Source organism: Pan paniscus, chromosome 4 (genome assembly GCF_029289425.2).
Source record: "Pan paniscus chromosome 4, NHGRI_mPanPan1-v2.0_pri, whole genome shotgun sequence".
Lineage (NCBI taxonomy): Eukaryota > Metazoa > Chordata > Mammalia > Primates > Hominidae > Pan > Pan paniscus.
The window spans coordinates 1,070,656-1,094,436 of NC_073253.2; the positions used below are offsets into that span (position 1 = coordinate 1,070,656).

General features: G+C 50.7%; 1 protein-coding gene across 6 annotated transcripts in view; it reads right to left on the reverse strand.

The window, feature by feature from the left end:
- Positions 1-23,781, reverse strand: part of LOC134730359 (palmitoyltransferase ZDHHC11) — a 63,701-nt gene that overhangs the window by 31,246 nt on the left and 8,674 nt on the right. For 5 of the 6 annotated variants that reach the window (XM_063604157.1, XM_063604158.1, XM_063604155.1 and 2 more), the window contains 6 exons: positions 21,814-21,992; positions 20,843-20,944; positions 17,329-17,453; positions 14,574-14,729; positions 11,297-11,412; positions 7,681-7,715 (listed from right to left, as the gene is read on the reverse strand). In XM_063604157.1, coding sequence (XP_063460227.1) covers positions 7,681-7,715; positions 11,297-11,412; positions 14,574-14,729; positions 17,329-17,453; positions 20,843-20,944; positions 21,814-21,992 — 713 coding nt within the window. Of the gene's footprint in view, positions 1-7,680; positions 7,716-11,296; positions 11,413-14,573; positions 14,730-17,328; positions 17,454-20,842; positions 21,110-21,813; positions 21,993-23,781 lie in introns of all 6 variants that reach the window. The other variant, XM_063604153.1, reaches the window with a different exon arrangement.

Sequence of the window (23,781 nt, forward strand, 5' to 3'; positions counted from 1 at the left end):
GGCACTGGGGGCTGCACCGCGTCGTGTCAGCACCACTGCTGTGGGGCACACATGTCTCAGAAACTTGCAGACCAGCAGCTCCTGGGAGGTTGTCTAAGTACTCCTGCGTTATGTGCAGTGGCAAACGTAAGAAGCTCCTCATGTAAAGGACCATGACTCTTTGCCACTGGGACAATGCAAAGCAGTGCCTCCACCCACCGTGTGAGACTTGCCCTACACCAGTGCCTAAGACGGGTTCTGAAGGTTGATGGCAGATGGGAGACAGGTCTGATGTGCAGCTCCCACATGGAGAGACAAAACAGCATGTGGAGACTCATACTGTGGCCTTTCACTCCAGGAACCACCACAGCAGCATACCAGAAAAAACAAAAAAAGTCACAGAGCCTTTGGAAGATGCCATAGGCCACTGCAAATTCCACAGAACAGGTGACAACTCTGCTGCTGTCTCAAAAGTGCCACCTCCTGGCTGGAGGCCAGTCAGCTCAGGACATGACAGCAACTCATGACAGAACAACCCTGCTCCTAGGAAGGAGAAAACAAGAGCTTATTCCACCTCCCGCAATATTCTGAATAACCAGAGGTCCTGAGTCTGCCCATGTGACAACTTCACTGCTAGAATAACCAGCCTCTGAGAAAGTCAGCACAGTAAACCTATCGACCGCCGAGGACCCCCACAGAGTCCACTTCGGTCCCCTGTCACCTCCACCGGAGCAGGTGCTAGCATCCACAGCTGGGAGACCTGAGGACGGATCACATCACAGGACTCTGTGCAGACATTCCCCAGCACCAGCCTGGTAGCCCTGCTGGGTGGAGAGACCCAGAAGAACAATAGCAATCACTGCTGTCTGGTTTGCAGGAAGCTCCATCTCTAGGGGAAGGGGGAGTGCACAAATCAGGGACCACCCCATGGGACTAAAGAATCTGACCAGCAGCCTTGAGTTCCAGATTTTCCCACTGAAATAATCTACACACATGAGAAGGAATCAGACAAGTAATCCTGGTAATATCATGAAACAGGGCTCTATTCCACCCTCAAAAGACCACACTAGCTCCCCAGTGAGAGATCCAAACCAAGAAGAAAATCAGAATTGCTGGAAAGAATTCAGAAGGTTGATTATTAAACTACTCAAGGAGATACCAAAGACAGGTGATAACCAACTTAAAGAAATTTAAAAATCAATACAGGATATAGATGAAAAATGCTCCAGGGAAATAGAGATCCTAAAGAAAACACAGTCACAACTTCTGGAACAAAAGACACACTAAGAGAAATGGAAAATGCACCAGAAACTTTCAACAGCAGGATCTAACAAGTAGAACAAAGAACTTCAGAACTCAAAAACAAGGCTTTTTAAATAACCCAGCCAGACAAAGAGGAAAAAAATAATTTTAAAAAAGAACAAAGCCTCCAGGAACTTAGGGATTATGTTAAACAGCCAAACCTAAAAATAGTGTTCCTGACAAAGCAGACAAATCCACAAGTTTGGAAAACTTATTTGAGGAAATGGTCAAGGAAACCTTCCCTGGCCTTGCTAGAGTTCTAGACATCCAAAGACAAGAAGCTCAAAGAATTCCTGGGAAATTCATTGCAAAAAGATCATCACCGAGGCACATGGTCATCAGGTTATCTAAAGTCAACACAAATCAAAGAATCTTAAGAGCTGGGAGGCAAAACATCAGGTAACCTCTAAAGGAAAACCTCTCATATCAGCAGCAGATTTCTCAGCAGAAACTCTACACACTAGAAGGGATTGGGGTCCTATCTCTAGCCTCTCCAAACAAAATAATTAACAGCCAATAATTTTGTATTCAGCAAAACTATGTTTCCTAAATGAAGTAGAGAAAATGTCTGTTTCAGAACAACAAGTGCTGACAGAACTGGCCACTAACAAGTCAGTCCTACAAGAAATACTAAAAGGAGTTCCAAATCTTAAAACAAAACCTCAAAATACACCAAAACAGAACCTCCTTAAAGCATAAATCTTACAGGACTGAGAAAACAGTAACACAAATTAAAAAACCAAGGTATTCAGGCAACAACTAGCATGATCAATAAAACAGTACCTCACATCCAAATGCTAACACTGAATGTAAATGGCCTATAAGCACCATCTAAAAAATACAGAGTGGAAGAATGGAGAAAAGTCCACCAACCAAGTACCTGCTGTCTTCAAGAGACACACCTAATGTATCAGGACTGAAATAAACTTAAGGTAAAGTGGCGGAAAAGATATTCCATACAAATGGAAACCAACAGCAGGCAGGAGGAACTATTCTGATACCAGACTCAACAGACTTTAAAGCCACAACAGTTAAGAAAGACAAAGAGCAACATTATACGATGATAAAAGAATCACTCCAAAAGGAAAAATATCACAATCCTAACTATATATACATCTAACGAGGGACCTGCCAAATTTATAAAACAATTCTTACTGGACATAAGAAATGAGACTGATGAAAACACAATTATAGTGTCGGACACAATACTGCACTGATAGCACTAGACAGGTCATCAAGACAGAAAGGCAACAAAGAAACAATGACCTTAAACTATATCCTAGAACAAAAGGACTTGACAGATATTTACAGAACATTCTACCCAACAGCTGCAGAATGTACATTCTTTTCAGCAGTACATGGAAAATTCTCCAAGATACATCATATCATAGGCCACAAAACAAGTTTCAATGAATTTAAGAAAATCAGAATTACATCAAGTATCTTTTCAGACCACAAAGGAATAAAATTGACAATTAACTCCAAAAGGAACCCATGAAATTACACAAATATGCAGAAATTAAATAACTGCTTCTGAATGATCTTTGGGTCGACAATGAAATCCAGAGGGAAATTTAAAAGTTCTTCAAGCTGAATAACTGTGACACAACTTACCAAAACCTCAAGGACACAGCAAAAGTGATGCTAAAAGGAATGTTCACAGCATTAAATGGCCACATCAAAAAGACTGAAAGAGCACAAACAGACAATCTAAAGTCACACCTCAAGTAACCAGGGAAACAAGAACAAATCAAACCCAAAACCAGCAGAAGAAAAGTAATAACGAACATCAGAGCAGAACTAAATGAAATTCAAACAAACAAACAAACAAAAAACCACAAAAGATAAATAAAAAGGCCAGTTTTCTGAAAACACAAACAAAATTGATTGACCATTAGCAACATTAAGCAAAAAAAGAAAAGATCCAAATAAGCTCAATTAGAAATGAAATGAGAGATAGCACAACTGATACCAAAGGAATACAAAAGATCATTTAAGGCCAATATGAACACCGTTATGTACACAAACTAGAAAATCCAGAGGAGATGGATAACTTCCTGGAAATATACAACCCACCTAGATTAAATCAGGAAGAAATAGAAACTCGTAACAGATTAATAACAAGTAGTGAGATTGAAACAGTAATAAAAAAATTGCCAACTAAAATATCCAGGATGTATTCACAGCTGAATTCTACCAGGCATCCAAAGAAGGACTGGTACCAATCTTATGGAAACTATTACAAAAGATAAAGAGGGAATCCTCCATAAATCATTCTATGAAGCCAGTATCACCTTAATACCCAAACCATGAAAGGACATAGCAAAAAGAGAAAACTACAGACCAATATCCCTCATGAATATAGATGCAAAAATCCTCAACAAAATACTAGCGAACCGAATCAAACAGCATAGCAAAAAGATAATAACACCATGGTCAAGTGGGTTTCATACCACATATGCAGGAATGGTTTAATAGATGCAAGTCAATAAATGTGATACCTCACATAAACAGAATTAAAAACAAAAAATCAGAGATCTCAATAGATGCAGAAAAAGCATCTGACAAACTCTGCCATCCCTTTATAAATAGAACACTCATCAAAATCAGCACAGAAGGGACATACCTCAAGGTAATAAAAGCCTTCTATGACAAACCCACAGCCAACATTATACTGAATGGGGAAAAGTTGAAAACATTGCCCCTCAGAACTGGAATAAGACAAGGATGCCCACTTTCACCACTTCCTTTCGACACAGTACTGGAAGACCTAGCCAGAGCAATCAGAGAAGAGAAAGAAAAAGCATCCAAATTGGTAAACAGGAAGTCAAATTGTCCCTGTTCACTGATGATATGGTTGTATACCTAGAAAACTCTAAATACTCATCCAGAAAGCTCCTAAATCTGATAAATGAATTCAGTAAAGTTTCAGGATACAAAATCAATGGACACAAATCAGTAACATTGCTATGTGCCAACAATGACCAAGCTGAGAATCAAATGAAGAAGTCAACCCCTTTTGCAACAGCTGAAAGAAAAAAAAAACAACTTAGGAATATACCTAACCCAAAAGGTGAAATATCTCTACATGGAAACTACAAAAACCTGCTGAAAGTGAACACAGAAAATGCAAATAAATGGAAACACATCCCAGGCCTGTGAATGGGTAGAATTACTATTGTGAAAATGACCACACCGCCAAAGCAATCCACAAATTCAATGCAATTCCCCTCAAAGCAGAATCATCTTTCTTCACAGAACTAGAAAAAAACAATCCTAAAATTCATATGGAACCAAAAAAGACCCCAGATAGCCAAGGAAGACTAATCAAAAAGAACAAATCTGGAGGCATCACATTACCTGAATTCAAACTATACTACAAAGCTAGAGTTACCAAAACAGCAGGGTACTAATATGGAAATAGGTGTGTAGATCAATGGAACAGAATAGAGAACTCATAAATAAAGCCAAATACTTACTGCCAATCAATATTCAACAAACAAACAAAAAACATCAAGTGGGGAAAGGAATCCTATTCAATACAAGGTGCTGGGATGATTCACAAGCCACATGTGAAGAATGAAGCTGGATCCTCTCCTCGCACCTTTTACAAACATCAACTGAGGATGGATAAAAGACTTAAGACCTGAAAGCATACAAAAATCTACAAGATATCATCAGAAAAACTTTTCTAGGCATTGACTTCAGCAAAGAGCTCATGACGAAGAATCCAAAAGCAAATGCAACAAGAACAAAGATAAATAGATGCAATTGATCTTAATTTATCTTTATTTTAAATAAGTACCTTCTGCACAGAAAAAGAAGTAATAAGCAGACTAAATAGAACCCACGGAAAGGAAGAAAATATTCACAATCTGTACATCTGACAAAGGACTAATATCCAGAATCTAAAAGGAACTCAAACAAATCCGCAAGAAAAAAACAAATCATCCAATTGGGTGTGGTGGCTCATGTCTGTAATCCCAGTCCTTTCAGAGGCTGGGGCAGGCAGATCACTTGAAGTCAAGAGTTCAAGACCAGCCTGGCCAACATGGTGAAACTTGTCTCTACTAACGACACAAAAATTAGCTGGGCGTGCTGGTGGGTGACTGTAATCCCAGGTACTTGGGAGCCTGATGCAGGAGAATCGCTTCAACCCAGGAGGCAGAGGCTTCAGCGAGCCAAGATCATGCCCCTGCACTCCAGCCTGGGTGACAGAGTGAGACTCTGTCTCAAACAAACAAACAAACAACAAAACCAATCCCATCAAAAAGTGGGCAACATTCATGAAGAGACAGTTCTCAAGAGAAGATATACAAATGGCCAACAAGCATAGGGAAAAATGCTGAACATCACTAATTAACAGGGAAATGCAAATAAAATCCACAATGCAATACCACCTTACTCCTGGAAGAATGGCCATAATTTTAAAAATAAAGAAATAACAGATGTTGGCATGGATGTGGTGAAAAGGAACACTTTTACACTGCTAGTGGGAATGTAAACTAGTACAACTACTATAAAAAACAGTACGGAGATTCTGTAAAGAACTTAAAGGTAGAACTCTCATCTGATCTAGCAATCCCACTACTGGCTATCTACCCAGAAGAAAAGAAGTTATCTTATGAAAAAGATACTTGCACCCACATGTTTATAGCAGCATAGTTTGCAATTGCAAAAATATGAAACCAGCCTAAAACAAATCAGTGGATAAAGAAAATGTGATATATATTTGTGATCTGTATATATGTAAATACCATGGACTACTACTCAGCCATAGAAAGGAATGAAATATCAGCACTCACACAACCTGGATGGAGTTGCAGACCATTATTCTAAGTGAAGTAACTCAAGAATGAAAAACCAAACATCGTAGTATCTCACTTATAAGTGGGAGCTAAGCTACGAGGATGCAAAGACATAAGAATGATGTAATGGGCTTTTGGGACTCAGGGGGAGTGGTGGGAGGAGGGTGATGGATAAAAGACTACACATTGGGAACCGTATACATTGCTCAGGTGGTGGGTGCACCAAAATCTCAGAAATCAACACTAAAAATCTTTTCCATGCAACCAAACACCTTGTTCCCCAAAACTATCGAAATAACATAAAAATAAAAATTATAACTAGGACTGGTGGGGTGGCTCACGTCTGTAATCCCAGCACTTTGGGAGGCCAAGGCAGGCAGATCATGAGGTCAGGAGATCGAGATCATCCTGGCTAACAGGGTGAAACCCATCTCTACTAAAAAAACAAACAAACAAAAAAATTAGCCGTGTGTGGTGGCCGGCGCCTGTAGTCCCAGCTACTAGGGAGGCTGAGGCAGAAGAATGGCATGAACCCGGGAAGTGGAGCTTGCAGTGAGCCGAGATCACACCACTGCACTCCAGCCTGGGTGACAGAGTGAAATTCCATCTCAAAAAATAAAAATAAAAATAAAAAAGTTATAACTATATAAGCAAAGAGTATTGGAGGATATTTGTATAACCTTAGAGTAATGACGCCTTTTTAAAGCAAGACAAAAGGAAATGTTAACAAATTTGGCTTCAGAAAAGTCCACAACCTCTACACTGTGAAAGATCCCATAGGGTTCGTAATAAGCAAAGAGCTGTTACGTTTGATAATCCAAATAACCCAACTGTTGAACATTCATTCACACAACAAAAATGTTCAGTCGTAATTGTAGTAAGGAAATGCATATTAAAACATTATATATTTCTTTGAATAAAACTAAGCATACTGTTAGTGTTTCAGAGTGAGAAGAGCGACAGCGTTGAATGAAGTGTGAACTGCTCCACCCTTGTGAGAAAGTCATCAGAAAGAGTCTGTGAAGATTGAAAATGCGCGTGCCCTTTGACTCTCAGCTTCCAAAATAAAACGAACCGCACTGCACAGCACTAGCTCAAAGACGCTTCTGGAAACCCTGTTTGTGAAGCCAGCCCTGGCCCTGTTGGGTGGGGCTCCGGGTCAAGGCACTCCCAGTGCTCCCATTTACTTAGCACCTTGACTCAGGAATGGGTTGGACTCTCAGAGCTTACAATTTCTATGAAACACTATTAGAGATCATAAGAAATACATTCAGACTCACAACTACCCACATGTTCATGGAGAGATGTAGAAATAAATAAGCGGGTCTTACTCTTGTGTGTTAGTTCAGATGTTAGTTATGAAGAAGGGAGTGAAGAATGTAGTTTCTGCAAGTAAGACAAGCACATCGAGATAGATAATTTGGTATAATTTAACAACATTAAACAAAACTATTTTATCTTCTACTGCATCATCCCATGATTTCAAAATGTCTCATCATAGGTGAATTATTTTCCAAAGTCATTTGAGTTAAGAAAAGAATACAGCTATTCTTCAGAGCGACCAAGCTACTGCAGGAACCTTGCAACTTACCCCTGTGCAGATGAGCCCAGGGCGCCATCTCCTTGCTGTGGGGCAAAAGAAAATTCGTCACATGAAAAAAGAAGTTGCTGACATGCAGCTGATTCTTACATAAAAGTCACGTCTATTATTTCTGGGTTTTGAGTTCTCTTGGGTCCTGAGTTCAGATCTCAGAACCACTTACGTGTGCACGTGTTTTCATTTCTCTCTGGTGAGAAACTGGGAGTGGGATTCTGGTCATATATTAGACATTTATCTTTTAAAGAAATGCCAAACTGCTTTCCAACATGGTGGCACTTTACACCCTCATTTAACTCCCACTAGCAAAAAACGCAGGAGACTTGAAATTTCTCTACAACTTCACCAGCCCTCGGTGGTGTCTGTCTTGTTGATGACAAGCATTCTCCTGGGTGTGTGGTAGTATCTGATTGTGGTTTTAATTTGCAGCTGCCTGATGTAGAATGATGTTTTGCAGCTGCCTGATGTAGAATGATGTTGAGCATTTTTTTCCATGTGCTTATGTGGCATCCATGTATCTATACATCTACATCTACCTTGGTAAGGAGTTTGTTCAAATCTTTTGCCCATTTTTTATATGTATGTATGTATGTATGTATTTTTATTTATTTTTGTAGAGATGTTCAGGCTGGTCTTGAACTCCTGGCCTCAAGCAGTCCTCTTGCTTGGCCTCCCAAAGCACTGAGATTATAGGTGCTTCCCATTGTGTCCAGCCCTCTTGCCCATTTGAAAAACTGGGTTTTCTGTTTGTTTATGTTTTTGTTTGTTTGTTGTTTTTTTACAATTGCACTTTGAAAGCTCTTTGTGTCTTTGTGTATTCCGGACATCAGTCTAAGACTTGAAAATATTTTCTTTGCCTGTGGCTTGCACAGGAATGAACACCTGGCTTTACTGTGCTTTGCTTTACTGCACTTCACAAATACTGTTTTTTCACAAATTGAGGGTTTGTGGTGACCCTGGTCAAGCAAGTATGTCGGCACCATTTTCCCCGCAGTGTGTGCTCACTTCAAGCGTCTGTGTAAGCAGCTTTTAGCAGTAAAGCACTTTTAATTCAGATACATAGTTTTTAGACATAACGCTGTTGCACACATGTCATGTAAATGTAACTTTTATAAGCACTGGGAAACCAGAAATTCATGTGACTTGCTTTACTGACATGTTCACTTTATTGTGGCTTTCTAAAACCAAACCTGCAGTATCTCTCATGTGTGCCTGTATTTTTATTTTCTTAATGGTGACTTTTGAAGAGCAAATATTTTCAATTTTGGTAAAGTCCAAACTATGATTTTTTTCTTTAATAGGCAGTGATTTTGGTGTCAGATCAAAGACAAGCTTTGTCTCACTAAAGATCACAGAGATTTCATTCTATGCTTGTTTCTAGAAGTGTTCTATGTTCAGCTTTTAAGTTTAGGTGTCAGATGGATTTGGGGCTAATTCTTCTGTGGGGAATGAAGTGATCCTGGGTAATCTTTGTACAGGTATGAAGAACTCAATCATTCTTTTTTCTTTTCCATGTGGATATCCAATTGTTCTAGTACCACTTGTGGAACTATAATTTCTCCCCATTTAATGATTTTAGTACCGTTATTTAAAGTCAATTGACCATAAATGAAAGCTTTAACTTTGGACCTTTCTTCTGGTCCATTTCTCTATGTCTGTCTCTGTCGGCGCCACACTGTTGTTATTACTGTAGCTTTATGTCTCTCTCTATGTCAGCGCCACCTGTCTTTAGTGCTACAGCTTTATAGTAAAATTTAAAGTCTGGTTGTGTAAGTTCTCCAATTTCATTTTTTCTCAAAATCATTTGGCTAGTACAGTAGCCTAGGTCTTTTGAATTTGCATATACATTTTAGGACCACCTTGTCATTTCTGCTAAAACAGACGCCTGCTGGGGTTCAGCAGGGATTGTGGTAAATCTGTAGATAAGTTTTGGGGAAAATTGCCCTTTTAACAGTATTTTTTTCCAATCTATGAATGCTGTACACCTTTTCACTTAATAGAGCATCTCTGACTTCTCTCAGTCATGGTGTGTAGCTTTCAGTGTACATATTTGCACAAGGTTTGTTAAATTTATTCTTTTTGTATTAGACTATGAAAGGAAGTTTTAAAAATATAACCCGGATTTTTCATTGCTGGTGGATAGAGATGTGCGAGTGTGTATTTTAATATGTGCCCCACATCCTTGTTAAGTGATTTAATTATCTTAACTAGGTCTTAAAACATACTTTTAGGTTTCGTTGCCTGCAAATAAACACAGTTTTATTTTGTATTCTGTGTGCCTTCATTTTCCCTGCTGCGCTGTGCTGGCTGGAATGTGACTGTGATGTCAAAAGTAGGAGGAAAGGGCGTCATCACCTGTGCCCAGCCTCCAAGAGAGGGTCACCAGCCTTTCACCAGTAAATGTCATGTCAGGTACACAGGGTGCTTTCCTATCATTCCTAGGTCACTGAGATGTGTTAAAAATCATGAATGGGAACTTGCTGTTAACAAATCCTTTTCTGCATTGATTGGCATGATTGCATGGTTACCGTTCTCTATTGGACTAACGTGCTGAGCTGTAGTAATTGATTCCTAGGCCTTAAGCCACTGCTTACCCCTGGAGTGATATCACTTGGCCACAGTGCACAGTCCTGCCCCATGCTGCTCAATTTGGTTTCCCCAGGTCTTATCAGTGATCTCTGCCTGTGTTTCCTGAATGTATTGGCTTACGAATATCTGGCTTTGGTGTCAGGTTGATAGTGGCATTGCTGAATGAGTTGGGAAGTGTTGCTTCCTTCTCTGTTTTCTGAAAGAGTCTGTGTGTAGGTGGTATTGTATTTTTTCTTTAAATCTTTGCTGGAATTCATGCATGAAGACAACAGGGCCTGGGATTTTTCTTCACCGGGAGATTTTAAATTAGTACTTCAGTCTCTTGGCTGTTCTATGTCTATTTAGACTTTCTATGTCTTCTTGAGTTAGTTATAATAATTCATGTCACTTCACTGGAAAGGGAACTAACTTCCTTAAGTTAAAAATCATGTTTCAGGCCAGGTACAGTGGCTCATGCCTGTAATCCCAGCACTTTCGGAGGCCAAGGCAGGCGGATCACCTGAGGCCAGAAGTTTGAGACCAGCCTGGCATGTCAAAACCACGTCTCTACTAAAAGTACAAAAATTAGTGGGGCGTAGTGGCATACATCTGTGATCCCAGCTACTTGGGAGGCTGAGGCAGGCAAACTGTTTGAACCCAGGAGGTGGCGGCTACAGTTAGCTGAGATTTCACCACTTCACTCCACCCTGGGCAACAGAGCGAGATTCTGTCTCAAAAAAAAAAGATGCAAAAAGCACATTTCAACTTTGGAGGATATATAGTGCAGTATAGAAATGTCCAGGAGACTCAGTTCCTTTCCTATCTTTGCACTAGGAAGTCCGTGGTGCATGACTGGTGTTTATGTTCACAAAGACACATAGACACAGCCATGCACAGAGCCTCACACACAGACACACACACAGCAGAGTCCACGGGCTGCATCGGCCCTGAAGTAAAGGAGCATGGCTGAGAGTACCAACCACCGAGTGACCTTAGACATTGTCCCAGGCCTGGAGAAATGGAGCAGAGAGACAGGTGGTACCTGGAGAAATCCTTTGTCCATTTGCACGTATGGATCTTTCCTCACTGCTGGATGTTTTGAACTCTCTTCTTTGCGGGTATTAATGAGATACTCAAAGGTGGTCATCTTCTTGGCCTCTGGAAAGGGAAAAGGAGGAACAGGACAAGTTACCAGCCCTGCGGCTTTGCACGGCGCCCACAGGACAGCTCAGCAGAGTGGCCAGTGCCACTGATCCGGCCCCTGCACAGGTAGAACTGCTCCGCCCACCATGCAGGCCCTGTGAGGTCAGGATGAGTGCAGGTGCCTTGTGGGCCCAGGTCTGCAGCTAGCTGATGGTCAGCAGGAGGGGTCTGCAGCTGCGACCTGGGGAACGGTGCTGACCCACGGCCCCCCGCCTGCCAAGGCCTCATTGAGCTGCATTGTTAGTGGTGTCAGAGATGAGCTGTCTCTCACAGACCTGGGTCCCCCATACCATGCAGCCTGAGAGGCTGCTCCAGATGCCCTGGGATTGCTGGCAGGGGTAAGAGGCCAGCTCAGGAGGGGCCGCTCTGTCTGAGGGTCCAGGTGGCCTGTGGGGTTCCCCACATCTGGACACTGGGTGGGGCGCACCTTGGGGGATGCACAGAGACCCCACAGTCGGAGGACCACGCAGTGGGGCAACCACCCCGAGGAGCTGGCTAGCGGGTCCTGGGATCACACACTCCTGAGCGTGCTCAGAGCCTCAGGCCCAGGAGGTGAACACAAGTGCTGTGAGTGCCAATCAGCACAGCCTCTGATGGCGCTGAGACAGGTCACCATCCCTGTAGCCCTGCGCAGTGCCCACAGGACAGCTCAGCAGGCCGGCCAGAGCCCCATCCACCCGGCCTGTCCTGCGGGCAGCAAAGCAGCCCAGGGAAGCAAAGCAAAACCTGATACACCCGTTTATCTAAAAGAGCCGTCTTAACAAACGTTAATAAAATGGGCTCTGCACCTATCTCAGCCACGAGCTTCCATGGAGGGGCCAAACTCTCCATGCTCCTTTCCCTAAACACCAACACCGTGAGAGCCGATGTCTTGTGACTATTTCTGGAGACTGGCACGGCCGCCCACAGAGGCCTATTTGCAGTGAGGAGCAGATGGCGGTGGGCGCCCTGGGGAGCTGCCTGCGGCCAGCCCAGCCCTCACAGGATGCGTCTCACCACAGCCTCTCCAGTCCTGTGAGGTAGAGAAGCAGCTCCTGGCCATCCCGGAGTCACTGCCCAGGGAGGCTCTGGGTCACGGGGGTGGGGACGGGCCTGGGCGTCCTGCTTCCAGGCATCCTGCCTCCCGCCCACAGCAGCCGCCTGCCTGTCCCTTCATGTTTCTGCCACACTTGGTCTGGGCTTTGCGTTCAAGAAGCCCGTTCCAAGTGCAGTGCCTGGCTCAGAGGACAGACCAGGTCGTCCCTCCCAGCCCCGCATGGCTTCAGGCCCACTGCACTTCCCTGCTCTGCCGCCTGAGGCAAGGGCCAGCTTCTCCGCAGCACAAGGGCCAGCCACACTTGTTTGTGTCTCATTCTTCATCCTCTCCCCGCAGCGTGCAGGTGACCATGCCTCACCCAAAGGAGCCTGCAGCCCCCCACGTGCTCAGCACACAGTGGGCATTGACTATTTTAACCCCGGGAAACATTTTATACACAAAGTTGGAAAAAAATGACAAGTGCAGACTTTGTATTACTGGGCAGTTTGAGCATCCCTTAATCTGCGGCACATGTGGATAAGACCATGTGGCCTCGGCCCAACCTCGGCCGATTCTCCTGTTGTGGGGGGACTCACCCTGACTCCAAGCATCTGAGGGTGAGAGATTTCCTGATAAGGACAGATGATGAATTCTGGGTGGAGTGAAACTCCAGAAAAGCCTTCATAGGTGGTAAACCCAAAAATATTTAAATATAAGAGAGGTTGCTAGATAATTCTAGAAAGTACTTTAAAAAATATTCCTGATTCTAAGAGGGGTGGAGAGTTTTGAAGGAGGCCCAAATGACTTCTCACTCTTAAGGGTTTCAGCTTCAGGAACAGGCAGCCTATAACATTCTACAAGGCAGACACGCATCTCCATGAAGTTACACCTGAGGCTTTAGTTCCATTCCATTCAGTAAACATATCCTAAGCACCTATTCTATACAGGCACTGGCCTTGACATCCAAAATTAAAACTCTGAAAACAGCACATTCAGCACTGTGTCCGTAGGATTTAATCCAGTGATTTTCATTGCACTTTCATTGAAAAAAATTCAACCCTCAAGCAAGACAACAGTGACTGTAAGATGTGAGTTAGAGGTGTGTGTTTTAAAACATCCCCAGGGTTGTGTGGGGACAGTGGTTTGTAGCGTAACCTGTGGTTATGAACAAGGAGGCTCTTGGTGGGGTGTGTTCATTCTGAGCTGGGTGTTCTGGCCACAACTGCAGGCAGGGGCTGCTCTGGAGATGGAGGTGAGCCCAGAGCCTGACCCACCCAACTCCCTCTGCCCTGACCAGGGGTTGGCCAAGCTGTCAGGAGCAGGGCATTCTTGGGCGCTGGCCTGGACACACTCTGCTGCCCGCATCCACAGAAACCTCCTGAGGCCACAGCCTCGGGGCCACCACTGCCCAGAGAATGGAAGACACTTTGCAGCTGGCCCACCATGACCAAAATGGCTGGTGCCAGGAGCAGGGAGGTTGTTGTTACTCCCAACAACAAGTTTCCTTGGGGCTGGGGAGTTTACCCTCCCTCGTTCAGCAACATGACTGACCGCCTACCGCTGTGCCCACTGTGAGACTCAGCAAGACCACCAGCTCTGGCTTCAGTTGTTTGGTTAGTGGGTGACCTGCCTGTAATATTTTTCATTGTTAGAATTTCTACTTGTGCTTTTGGAAGTCCACCTGTCCTTATTTCATAATGTCCTGTTCTTGCCTAATAGATTCCATTCCATTGTTCTTATTTCATAATATCCTGTTCTTGCCTAGTAGATCCCATTCCACTGTCTCTGAACATTTTAAACTTGTTACTTCAAGCACCTGGCAGTGCTCCTGCAGGTCTCGGCATGAGTTCAGCTTCTTGCTGGGCCTGCTGGGCCTGCTGGGCCCTCATGGATTTAATTTCTTCCTGTGATTTGCCCTTTTTGTCCATGATCTCACTTCTGGAAGAGGCTGACCCTGAACACATGAGCACACGGGGGACAAAGACTCTGGCCCCAGGTGTGGGGGGCTCAGGGTTAGGGACATACTCAAGTAGAGGTGTAAGATGAGCAACTCTGACCACCCAGCCTTGGGGGGATTGGGGGCTTAGGGTGGGGGACATACTCAGGTAGATGTGGAAGATGAGCAGCTGGCCCAGGTGCACCAAGCCAAGAAAGTCCAGCAGGAGCACGAGCATCCCGATGATCACGACTATCAGGGTCTGCACCTGCACCGGGAACAGGGGGAGGAACAGCAGCCACGTGTTCATATTCTTGACATCTGGGGAGACAATGGAGAGACAGTGTGTCCAGCACCTGCTGACGGGTGCCACATCAGGCGGACGTCACAGACCAGAGCTTGCTCGGGATGGGGTGGCGTGGGAACAGCCAGTGGGAGGGATGCCTCCCTGCTCTGGTGGACACCTCCCTTACCTGAGTGCCCCATGGGCCCTGCTGACTGCGGTTGGTTTTCATGATCCCTGCTTTATGGATCTGGGAGGTGAGGCTCCAACAGGGTCACTAAGTGCCGGGGTCACAGTGCCCACCCCTTCCTGAGTGCTGGGGTCACAGGGCCCACCTCTTCCTCACTAAGTGCCGGGGTCACAGTGCCCCCCCCCTTCCTCACTAAATGCCAGAGTCACAGTGCCCACCCCTTCCTTACTAAGTGCCGGGGTCAGAGCGCCCACCCCCCCCTTCCTCACTAAATGCCAGAGTCACAGTGCCCACCCCTCCTTCCTCACTAAGTGCCAGGGTCACAGTGCCCATCCCTTCCTTATTTAGTGCCAGGGTCACAGCACCCACCCCTTCCTAAGTGCCGGGGTCACAGCGCCTGCCATCTCTGCCAGGCCCCAGCACCCATCCCTTGCTCATGGCCCACTCTGTGTCCCTGGACCCGCTGCACCCTAAAACAGCTGTCTTCAAATAGAACAGGAAAGCCACAGCTCCTGCCTGGGGGGTCATTTCTAAGATATGGTCCTCTGTGACACTGGGCTGCCAACACTCAAAACCACAACACTTCCAAAAATCAGGCGTAATGCAGAATGGCAGAGGGCTGGGCAAGGCAGAATGGCAGAGGGTCGGGCAAGGCAGAATGGCAGAGGGATGGATTCAGCATGGATGTCTTTGGGTGACTCAGCATGGATGTCTTTGGGTGACAGACCCTGTCTGGAACTGGCGGCCTCGGGGGCCATCCTAGAAGGCAAACACCACACTCAGCCTGACAGGACTGCAGCTCCATGTGCCTGGGCCGGGCTGGACCCCATGCTGCCCCCCTTAGCCAGGGACATCATGATGAGTTCAGCCCATGAGAACAAGGAGCTGCTTTGCTCAGGGCTCTGCTGGTTTTGAAGCCCTGCAGAATCATCTGGAACAGCAAACCCAGGAATTCGCTCAAGCCACAATCAATGAATTCACATGGAGACACTGGCACTGCCATGTGGAAGCAGCATGTTCCAGGAGAGAAGGCAGCACATGCCATCTTGGCCACCTCTGCTCTCTCACTTTCCCCTGGCATCCCCCACAGGGAGAGCCCAGACAACATGGTGGCTGCTGGGGAAGGTGACTTGCTACAGCGGGGAGAAGAACGCAACAGGCATCGTCCTGGGCTTGGGTCCGCCGAGGTCAGGGCCTAGCCAGGGTGGAGCTGGCTTTCAGGAAGTGCTTCAGAAGTGGCTGTGAGGCCCTGGAGGCATCAGTCATGCTTCGAAGTGGAAGGAGGAGCTTTAGGGCCTTCCACATGGAGCTGGCAAAGCTCATCCTTGAAAAAAATGTCACACCATGTTGGCTCTGGAATGTTCTGGAACAAGGGGCAGGCAAGTCCTCCCTGTCTCGCCACCCAGGCTGTGTGCAGTGCGGGTGCAGCCATGCATGGGGCTGAGACTGGCAGTCTTGTCCTGCACCCCGAGGGGCTTCTCTGGCCCAGGTCCTCCTGGTCAGGGTCCCAGCACTGCTGTGATAAATACATCAAGTGGTGGCGGGTGGCGGGTGGGGGCAGCTTCTACAGTAGACTCTTGCAGTCTGAGGCAGGCAGGGCTCTGACGTCCAGCTGCAGGACAGGTGGGCACGCTGCCTCCGCAGGGTCCAGCGAGGTCTCCCACCTCTGCGAGCTCCTGTGGCTCCGGGCGACCCTGGGCTGTGGCTGTGTGACTCCACCCCTGCCTCCATCCTCACGAGGCCGCCTCCCCTCTGCGTCTCTCCTTTCTCTTACAAGCACACTCGTGGCTGGATTTGGACCCACTGGGACATCCCAGCATGACCCTCCCACATCAGATATTAAGTCACAGCCGCAGGCCCATTTCCCGAGGATGCTGGCATCATGGGATCTGGGTTAGGCGTGGACTCGCCTCTGGAGCCCACAGTCCTCACCGCCACGTCTCTCCAGTGGCTCAGTGTGAGCATCGGTTCCCGAGGCCCAGGCTCCGGGCCCACTTGGCCAAGGGCCTCAGCGCACCGCAGCCTGCAGCCCAGCACCCTCAGCGCTGCCTCCACTCTCCCTCCCCATGGGCTGCTCCTGCAGGATGGGCACCCCCACCCTCCCACAGCTACATGGCCCCACAGGATGGTGTGACAGGTGCTACAGGGCTGACTGCGGAGGGCAGGGGCAGAGGTGGACCCCACTGTCTCTCGCCTGACACGACCTGGCAGCATCCACAGAGCAGCGTGGCCAGTGCCCTCCCTGAGCCTGCCTCCTGTGCGCTGGGGGCTGCTGAGTTGTGTGGACACTGGGCTGCTGCTGTCGGGCCAGGTCAGAGCCTGCCTGGGGCTGCCTGCCCCGGCCTCTCCCTGGGACAAGAGGGGCCGACCACCCCAGACCCGATACTACCGCCCGGAAAGATGGCTGGAGGCGAGGATGAGGCCCCTTGAGAGCGGCGGCCACGTACCTTCATACTTGGGGTCCGTGCGGAGCACCCTGGGGTTCACAAGGTACTGGACGAGGACGTACAGCAGGATGGCAATCAGGCAGAGCATGCCAGCTGTGGCCGAGGCCACAGTGCTGAAGAAGAACCTGCCGGGAGACACACAGGCAGGCATGGGGGTGGGGACGCGGGAGCAGTGGGGGCGCAGGGGCAGGTGTGGGGGGCACAGGGGCAGGGGGTGTGCACAGGGTGGGCGTGGGGGACACAGGGGCAGGGGACACACAAAGGCAGGCATGGGACGTGCAGGGGCGTGCAGGGGCATGTGGGACAGGTGTGGGGGCAGGGAGGAAGGGGCAGGGAGGAAGGGGCAGGGAGGAAGGGGCAGGGACACGCAGGGCATCCAGGGCAGGGGCGGGGGCATGTAGGGCAGGTGTAGGGGGTGCAGAGGCAGGGATGGGGACGCGCAGGGCATCTGGAGCCCGCAGGGTGGAGGTGACAGGTCAGTGTGGGCGTCCACTTGAGGGCGCCTGGCCACCGCCCAACGCTGGCCTCAAACCCCGCTCTCAACCGTGCCTGGAAGCTCAGGCTCCTGTCTCTGTGCCGTCCTGTGATGCCCCCCCAGGTCTCCAGGCCTCTCGCTGGAGAGGGGTGGCCGTGGGACATTCCCACCAGCACACCACCCGACAATTCAGGCAGCGCTTCTTGCAAACGTCATTGCCTTTAATCCCCACAAGGAACAAGGTTGTGAGGAGGGGGAACCAGCCCTTTTCACGAGTGGGGAAAGTGAGGTCAGAGATGCGGTGTGACTCGCCCAAGCCTACCAGCGGAGCATGAGGGTCACACGGCGTCTCCAGTGTCACAGCTCTGGGGCCTCTGCCCGCACCTCCCGACTCCACCTGATGCAGACAGGCCTCCCTACCAGCCAAGGAGCACGCGGGCTGGGTCCCCTCAGGGGGCCCTGAGCATGGTCTGTGCTGGGGTCTCCGTGGCACCACGCTAGGCAAAGGCACTGAAGCCAGGGAAGGGGAGAGCCATGAGAGTGCCGTGGCACCCAGGAGGGCCTGCAGGCTCAGGGACCTGGATCTCTGCACCCAAAGGGAACTCGGGCTGAGGAGGCCCTGGAGGAGCCCGGCCACTCCTCGGCTGCAGTCCCCCCTTCTCCAAGGGTCTCGTGCAAATCTGAGCCAAAAGCGATGTCCATGCTGTAGACGTGAGACCAAATCCACTCCCAGTCTCTCGTCTTTGCTCAAAAGATGCAGAGAATAATCCATCCACAAAAACCAATTCTGGGCAGCAGTTCCTGGAACATACTTTGACTAAACCATCTTCCCTTGGTCTTTCTGCCACGATGATATTTTTTAAAAAGTATCCTTTAACCTCCTTTAATCCTTTCCATTGTATTATGTTCACCTAAGCTTGTTTAAATCCCTTTTTCTATTTTCAACTGGAGGCCAGAGCATGAATGCCGCAGTCGTCCGAAGACGCAGTTAGGGCACAGCTGCCTTCCCCGTGCTCCTCCTCCCTCCAAGAGTCTTCTGGATAATCCAGGGGTGAGGGGTGGCTCCGGGCGTGAGCGGCTCCCTGACTGCTGCTCCCTCATACTGCCTTCCCTCTCACAGCTTAGGTTTCCCAAGCAGCAGCCCCTCCAGGCAGTGGACATGCCCTACCCTGCCCCCAGTCCTCCTGGGCTTGAGCCCACTTGTGGGGAGTAAAGACCCCTCATCCTCATCCTACTCTCTGGACAGGACTCCCCTCTTCATCCAGGAAAGAAGGCGGGTCTCTAAGACCACAGAGACCAGAGACCACAGAGACCAAAGCCCACAGGATGGGGCAGAGCCATTCACGCGGGGCCTGCTCTCCCCGCAGCACCCAGGGCCGCTCTCCTCTTGGTTAGCACAGCCTCCTGCCCCTGCTGCCCGTGTTTAACCTGCAGAGTCCGAGGCCAGCGCTCGCAGTCTTCCCAGGACACCAGGGCCGCCTGCCTTCTTTCCGTCCCCCTTCCTCTCTTATCACTACGAAGTATGCAGCCTCCCTCACAGGGGCTCTGCCGTCAGCTGGGCCTCCCCGCAGGGGCTCCGCCATCAGCTCGGCCTCCCTCACAGGGGCTCCGCCATCAGCTCGGCGTCCCTTGCGGGGGCTCTGCCATCAGCTCCTCAACTTTCCTCATCTTGCTCTCAATGCCGTTGCTCTCTCCGCCTCTGGCGGATGAAGGGACAGAAGCGAGGTTGGCACAGATGCCGGCGCTGGCTGCTGCCTGAAGCCGAGGGCGCCCATGACCCTAGCCCTGCTCTCCTGATGCCCCTTTCCCACACACAGGCGGTGTCTATACTTGGCGCCCACGTGGTCCCTCTCCAGCACCCCTTCTGAGTAAGGCAGACTCTCTCCTTGCCACCTGCCTGTGGGCCCTCACCCTCTCACCTTCCCCACCAGGACCTGCAGGATTGAGCCAGCTGGAGGCACGAGAGCAGAATGAGTCCAGAAGGAAGTGGCACCTGGGGCTAGCGTGAGCCAGAGGAGCTGGCCCCACCTTGGCCATCGTGGAGCTGCTCTTCTCCAGGGGAGGAGGCGGGTGGGTCTCCCCGGCCCCTACCATCTCACGCAGCCTCTGGACTCGCTGTGCGGTCATGCAACCTCTCTGTCCCTGCCGGGCTGCTCAGCCTCTCTGGACACATGCTGTGCTCCAGACGGGATGGCAGGGAGGCAGGGCAGGGACCCCCTGGTGCGTCCTGTGACAGGCAACGTTGGTCCCCACTCCCACGCACACCAAGGCCTCTTTCAGGTCAGCACGGAGTAGCTGGGGAGCAGGCGTGGTTCTTTTCCCTGGTGATCTTCACAACACAGTGCTGCAGACAGCCAGGGCTCAGCACACGGGGCCTTGAGAGTCCCTGGATCCTCCACTGTGCTCAGGGAAAACACCTCTCGTCTATGAGCCTCCACCGTGCTCAGGGGAAACACCTCTCGTCCTTGCGTCTCCACCATGCTCAGGAGAAACACCTCTCGTCTGTGAGTCTCCATCATGCTCAGGGGAAACACCTCTCGTCTATGAGCCTCCACCGTGCTCAGGGGAAACACCTCTCGTCCTTGCGTCTCCACCATGCTCAGGAGAAACACCTCTCGTCTGTGAGTCTCCATCATGCTCAGGGGAAACACCTCTCACCCATCTGCGCTGGGTGCCCACTGCCCTTCCGTGGCCCCACCCTTGTGCTGGATGGGCCTCTGCCTGGGTGGAGAGAAGGCAGCCTAGCCCAGGACAGCGTGGTCAGGAGGCCTCAGCCAGTGTGGCCCCGCAAGTGCCCATGGGGGACCTCCAGGGACTTACTCTGTGCCGATGAGCTTGTCCAGGGATGGCTGCACCACAGCCCCAGAGCCAGACAGGAGGCCGGGGCATGCAGGCACCAAGCGCCACCACATCAGGACAGGGACGCGGCCCCAAGAGGACCCTCCACCCTTTCAACACGAGGACCCCTGCCCACAGACCCCTCCCTTCCAAATTCCCCCAAGCCTGGCCCGTGCCGGCCATCCCCGCTGTGCCCCTCACCAGTAATTCCGGCTTCCCACGCAGTTGTTGATCCATTTGCAGTGGTGGTCGAAGCCAGACACACACTTATTGCAGGAAATGCAGTGTTTTGTTTTCTTGTTCCTGGAGGGATCAATCGGGGAATGCCTGTCAGACCCCACGTGCGCAGGTTGGGGCAGGGCCAGAGATCCATCACTGGAAGCCAGGTGCCTCGGAGGAACCAGCCCTGTGTGGCCTGGGGAGAGGGCATCCAGCAGGGAATGGGAGGCTGGGGGAGGGTGTTGAGGCCTGTGGGGAGCAGGAGAAGCAGGGCAGCTGTGGGCAGAGGTAGCCACAGAGCAGGAGGAGCTGTGTCTGTGGTTGCCCTGAGCATAGACCCCCCCCAACCAGCCATCCTACACCAGCCTCACTCTGGGTCATGGCCCTGGAGGAGGCCGCGCCTGCCCCATGGTTCCAGGAGTTGAGGCCGGGGGCTTGGATCCCACCTGTGCCTACAGGGCCTCCCTTGCAGCCGATAGCAGCCCTGTAGCCATCCCCTAGGCCATCACAGAGGCCTCCAGGGCCCCTGGAAACACTGGAACCCTTACCTCCCTCTTTCCTAGGGGCTTGTCTTGAAAATCTCCAAGAAAGGCAGTGCTCTCTTGCCCCGGGACCTCAGGGGAGGGAACTCATGCACAAAATCCACTGAGGACCAAACATGCCTGAGTGCTGCTGCGTTTCATTCCAGGGGAGCAGCGGGTCACCTGCAGGTGACAGACCCAGCCCTCCAGTCTCAGCCCTGCCTGCGGAGGAGTTGGGGCGGCCCAGCACTGCACCCGGTTCACAGCGTGATGAGGGGCTATCCACCTGCAGCCACAGGGCCGGGCCCTGGAAGCTCCATTAGCATCAGCTGCGGCCATTGCACGGGCCCTGAGGGGCCAGCAGTGACCGGAGCCCCGGGCCCCTGGAGGTTACCCTGACAGCTTGGGGCCTCGGCGAGGGCAGACACTCACACGGTGACCTTGCACAGGTGGCAGAACTGATTCTGGATCACGTGTGCATGTTTTGATCTGTCGAAGAAGGGCATGGGCTGAGAATAGTTCTTCATGAGTCTGACATTGGAGTCACCCGGGTCGATGCAGGAGGCAATCAGGTGGACGACGAGGTGGAAGGAGAAGATCCCCCCGGTCACCTGGCATGTCAAGGAAGAACCTGGCCCAGGGCCTGGTCAGCCTGGCACGAGGCATCCCCGTGAGGCCCAAGGGCCCAGGCGAGGCGCGGCCACTGGTCAGCCCTGCTCACCCAGCCCTGCACACCTGAGCCCAGCTCACCCAGGCCTGGCCCTGCTCACGCAGCCCTGCACACCCAGCCCTGCACACCTGAGCCCTGTTCACCCGGCCCTGCTCACCCAGGAGTGCTCACCCAGCCCTGCACACCCGAGCCCTGCTCACCTGGCCCTGCTCACCTGGGCCTGCTCATCTGGCCCTGCACACCCAGCCCTGCACAGCCAGCCCTGCTCACCTGAGCCCAGCTCACCCATGCCTGGCCCTGCTCACATGGCCCTGCTCATCCAGTCTTGCACACACGGCCCCATACACCCGGCCCTTCACACATGGCCCTGAACACACAGCCCTGCTCACCCAGGCCTAGAGGAGATGAGGCCACCCATCGGCCCTACACACACAGCCCTGCTCACCCAGGCCTAGAGATGAGGCCACACATCGGCCCTGCACACACAGCCCTGCTCACCCAGGCCTAGAGGAGATGAGGCTACCCATTGGCCTTGCACACACAGCCCTGTGCCAGTCGGGGACCGGGAAGGCTGCCCCCATGCCCCTTTTGGTTCATCCCTGTTGGACACAGGGCAAATCCCCCACAGAATGCAACGCACCCCCAGAGGCTCAGTCAGCCCAGCCAAGCACAGTGACCCCAAGACCCTTTACAGCTTGAGGGACAGAGCAGGGCCAGAGGAGGGACGCCCCAGATGTAAACACAGCCAGATGCAGCCCCAAAGGCCCTGGAGGAGCCTGGGTTCTTTCATACCAGAGACCCCTGAGCACTGGGAGAGAAGACAGCCTCAAACAGGAGGAGCAGGGGGAGGAGCGAGGGAGCTGCACAACCTACCCGCTCCCTCTAGACCCCAGACGGCTCACTCAGGGACCCTCTCCCCAAGAATAGCTCAGGGAAACCCCCCCCCAAGACTCCCTCAGGACCCCTCCGGACTCTCTCAGGGACTCTAGACTCTCTCGAGGACCCCAGACTCACTCAGGAACCCTGGGCCTCTTTCTTGGGCCCTCTGGGCTCAGAGCCTGGCTGCGGGGGCACTGGGGAGAGGGTCCTTGTCCCCTGGAGCCAGGAGAAGCTGGGCTCCCCGTGCCTAGGACGTCAGCTCCCGCCCTCAGATCCTGGCTCCCTCCTCCTCTCACCCTGGGACCAACACACTCTCCATGGCAACCAAATAGAAGGGGTGGAGTGCGGGGCCCTCCCGTCACCCTGCCTGGCCCCTGGACCGCCTTCTAGCCAGGAGTTCAGGGTTGACAGCCATCTCCACAGGGCAGCCCAGAGGCCCTCGCAGTGTGGCCTAAGCTTGGCATGGAAATGCAGGCTGCCGGCCTGTGGGGCACGGCGCTGTTCCTCCTTGGCACCAGGGGCAAGGAGAAAGGTGCTGGCCATGTGCAAAATGCTGCGCAGGGATTTTAGCGGAAGGCTGCCAGCAGGGCGGGTCCTGCGCCACGCCAGGGGGCTGCTGTCCCTCCTGACAGATTCCCTCTCCGGAGCCCCCTCAGCCAACGCTGGCCTGTCCTGACCCTAAGCAGGGGCTGCACAGAGCACGAGTGGCCACTGGGCCCACCTGCAGGCTCGGGGGACATAGTCTGGCCCAGGGCAGGTGACTGGTGCCACCGGGCAGCCATGGCCCAGACCCCACAGCCAGGTCCATCGCAGGGTCCTCCAGGAACCCCTCCCGCTTAGACCATGCCACG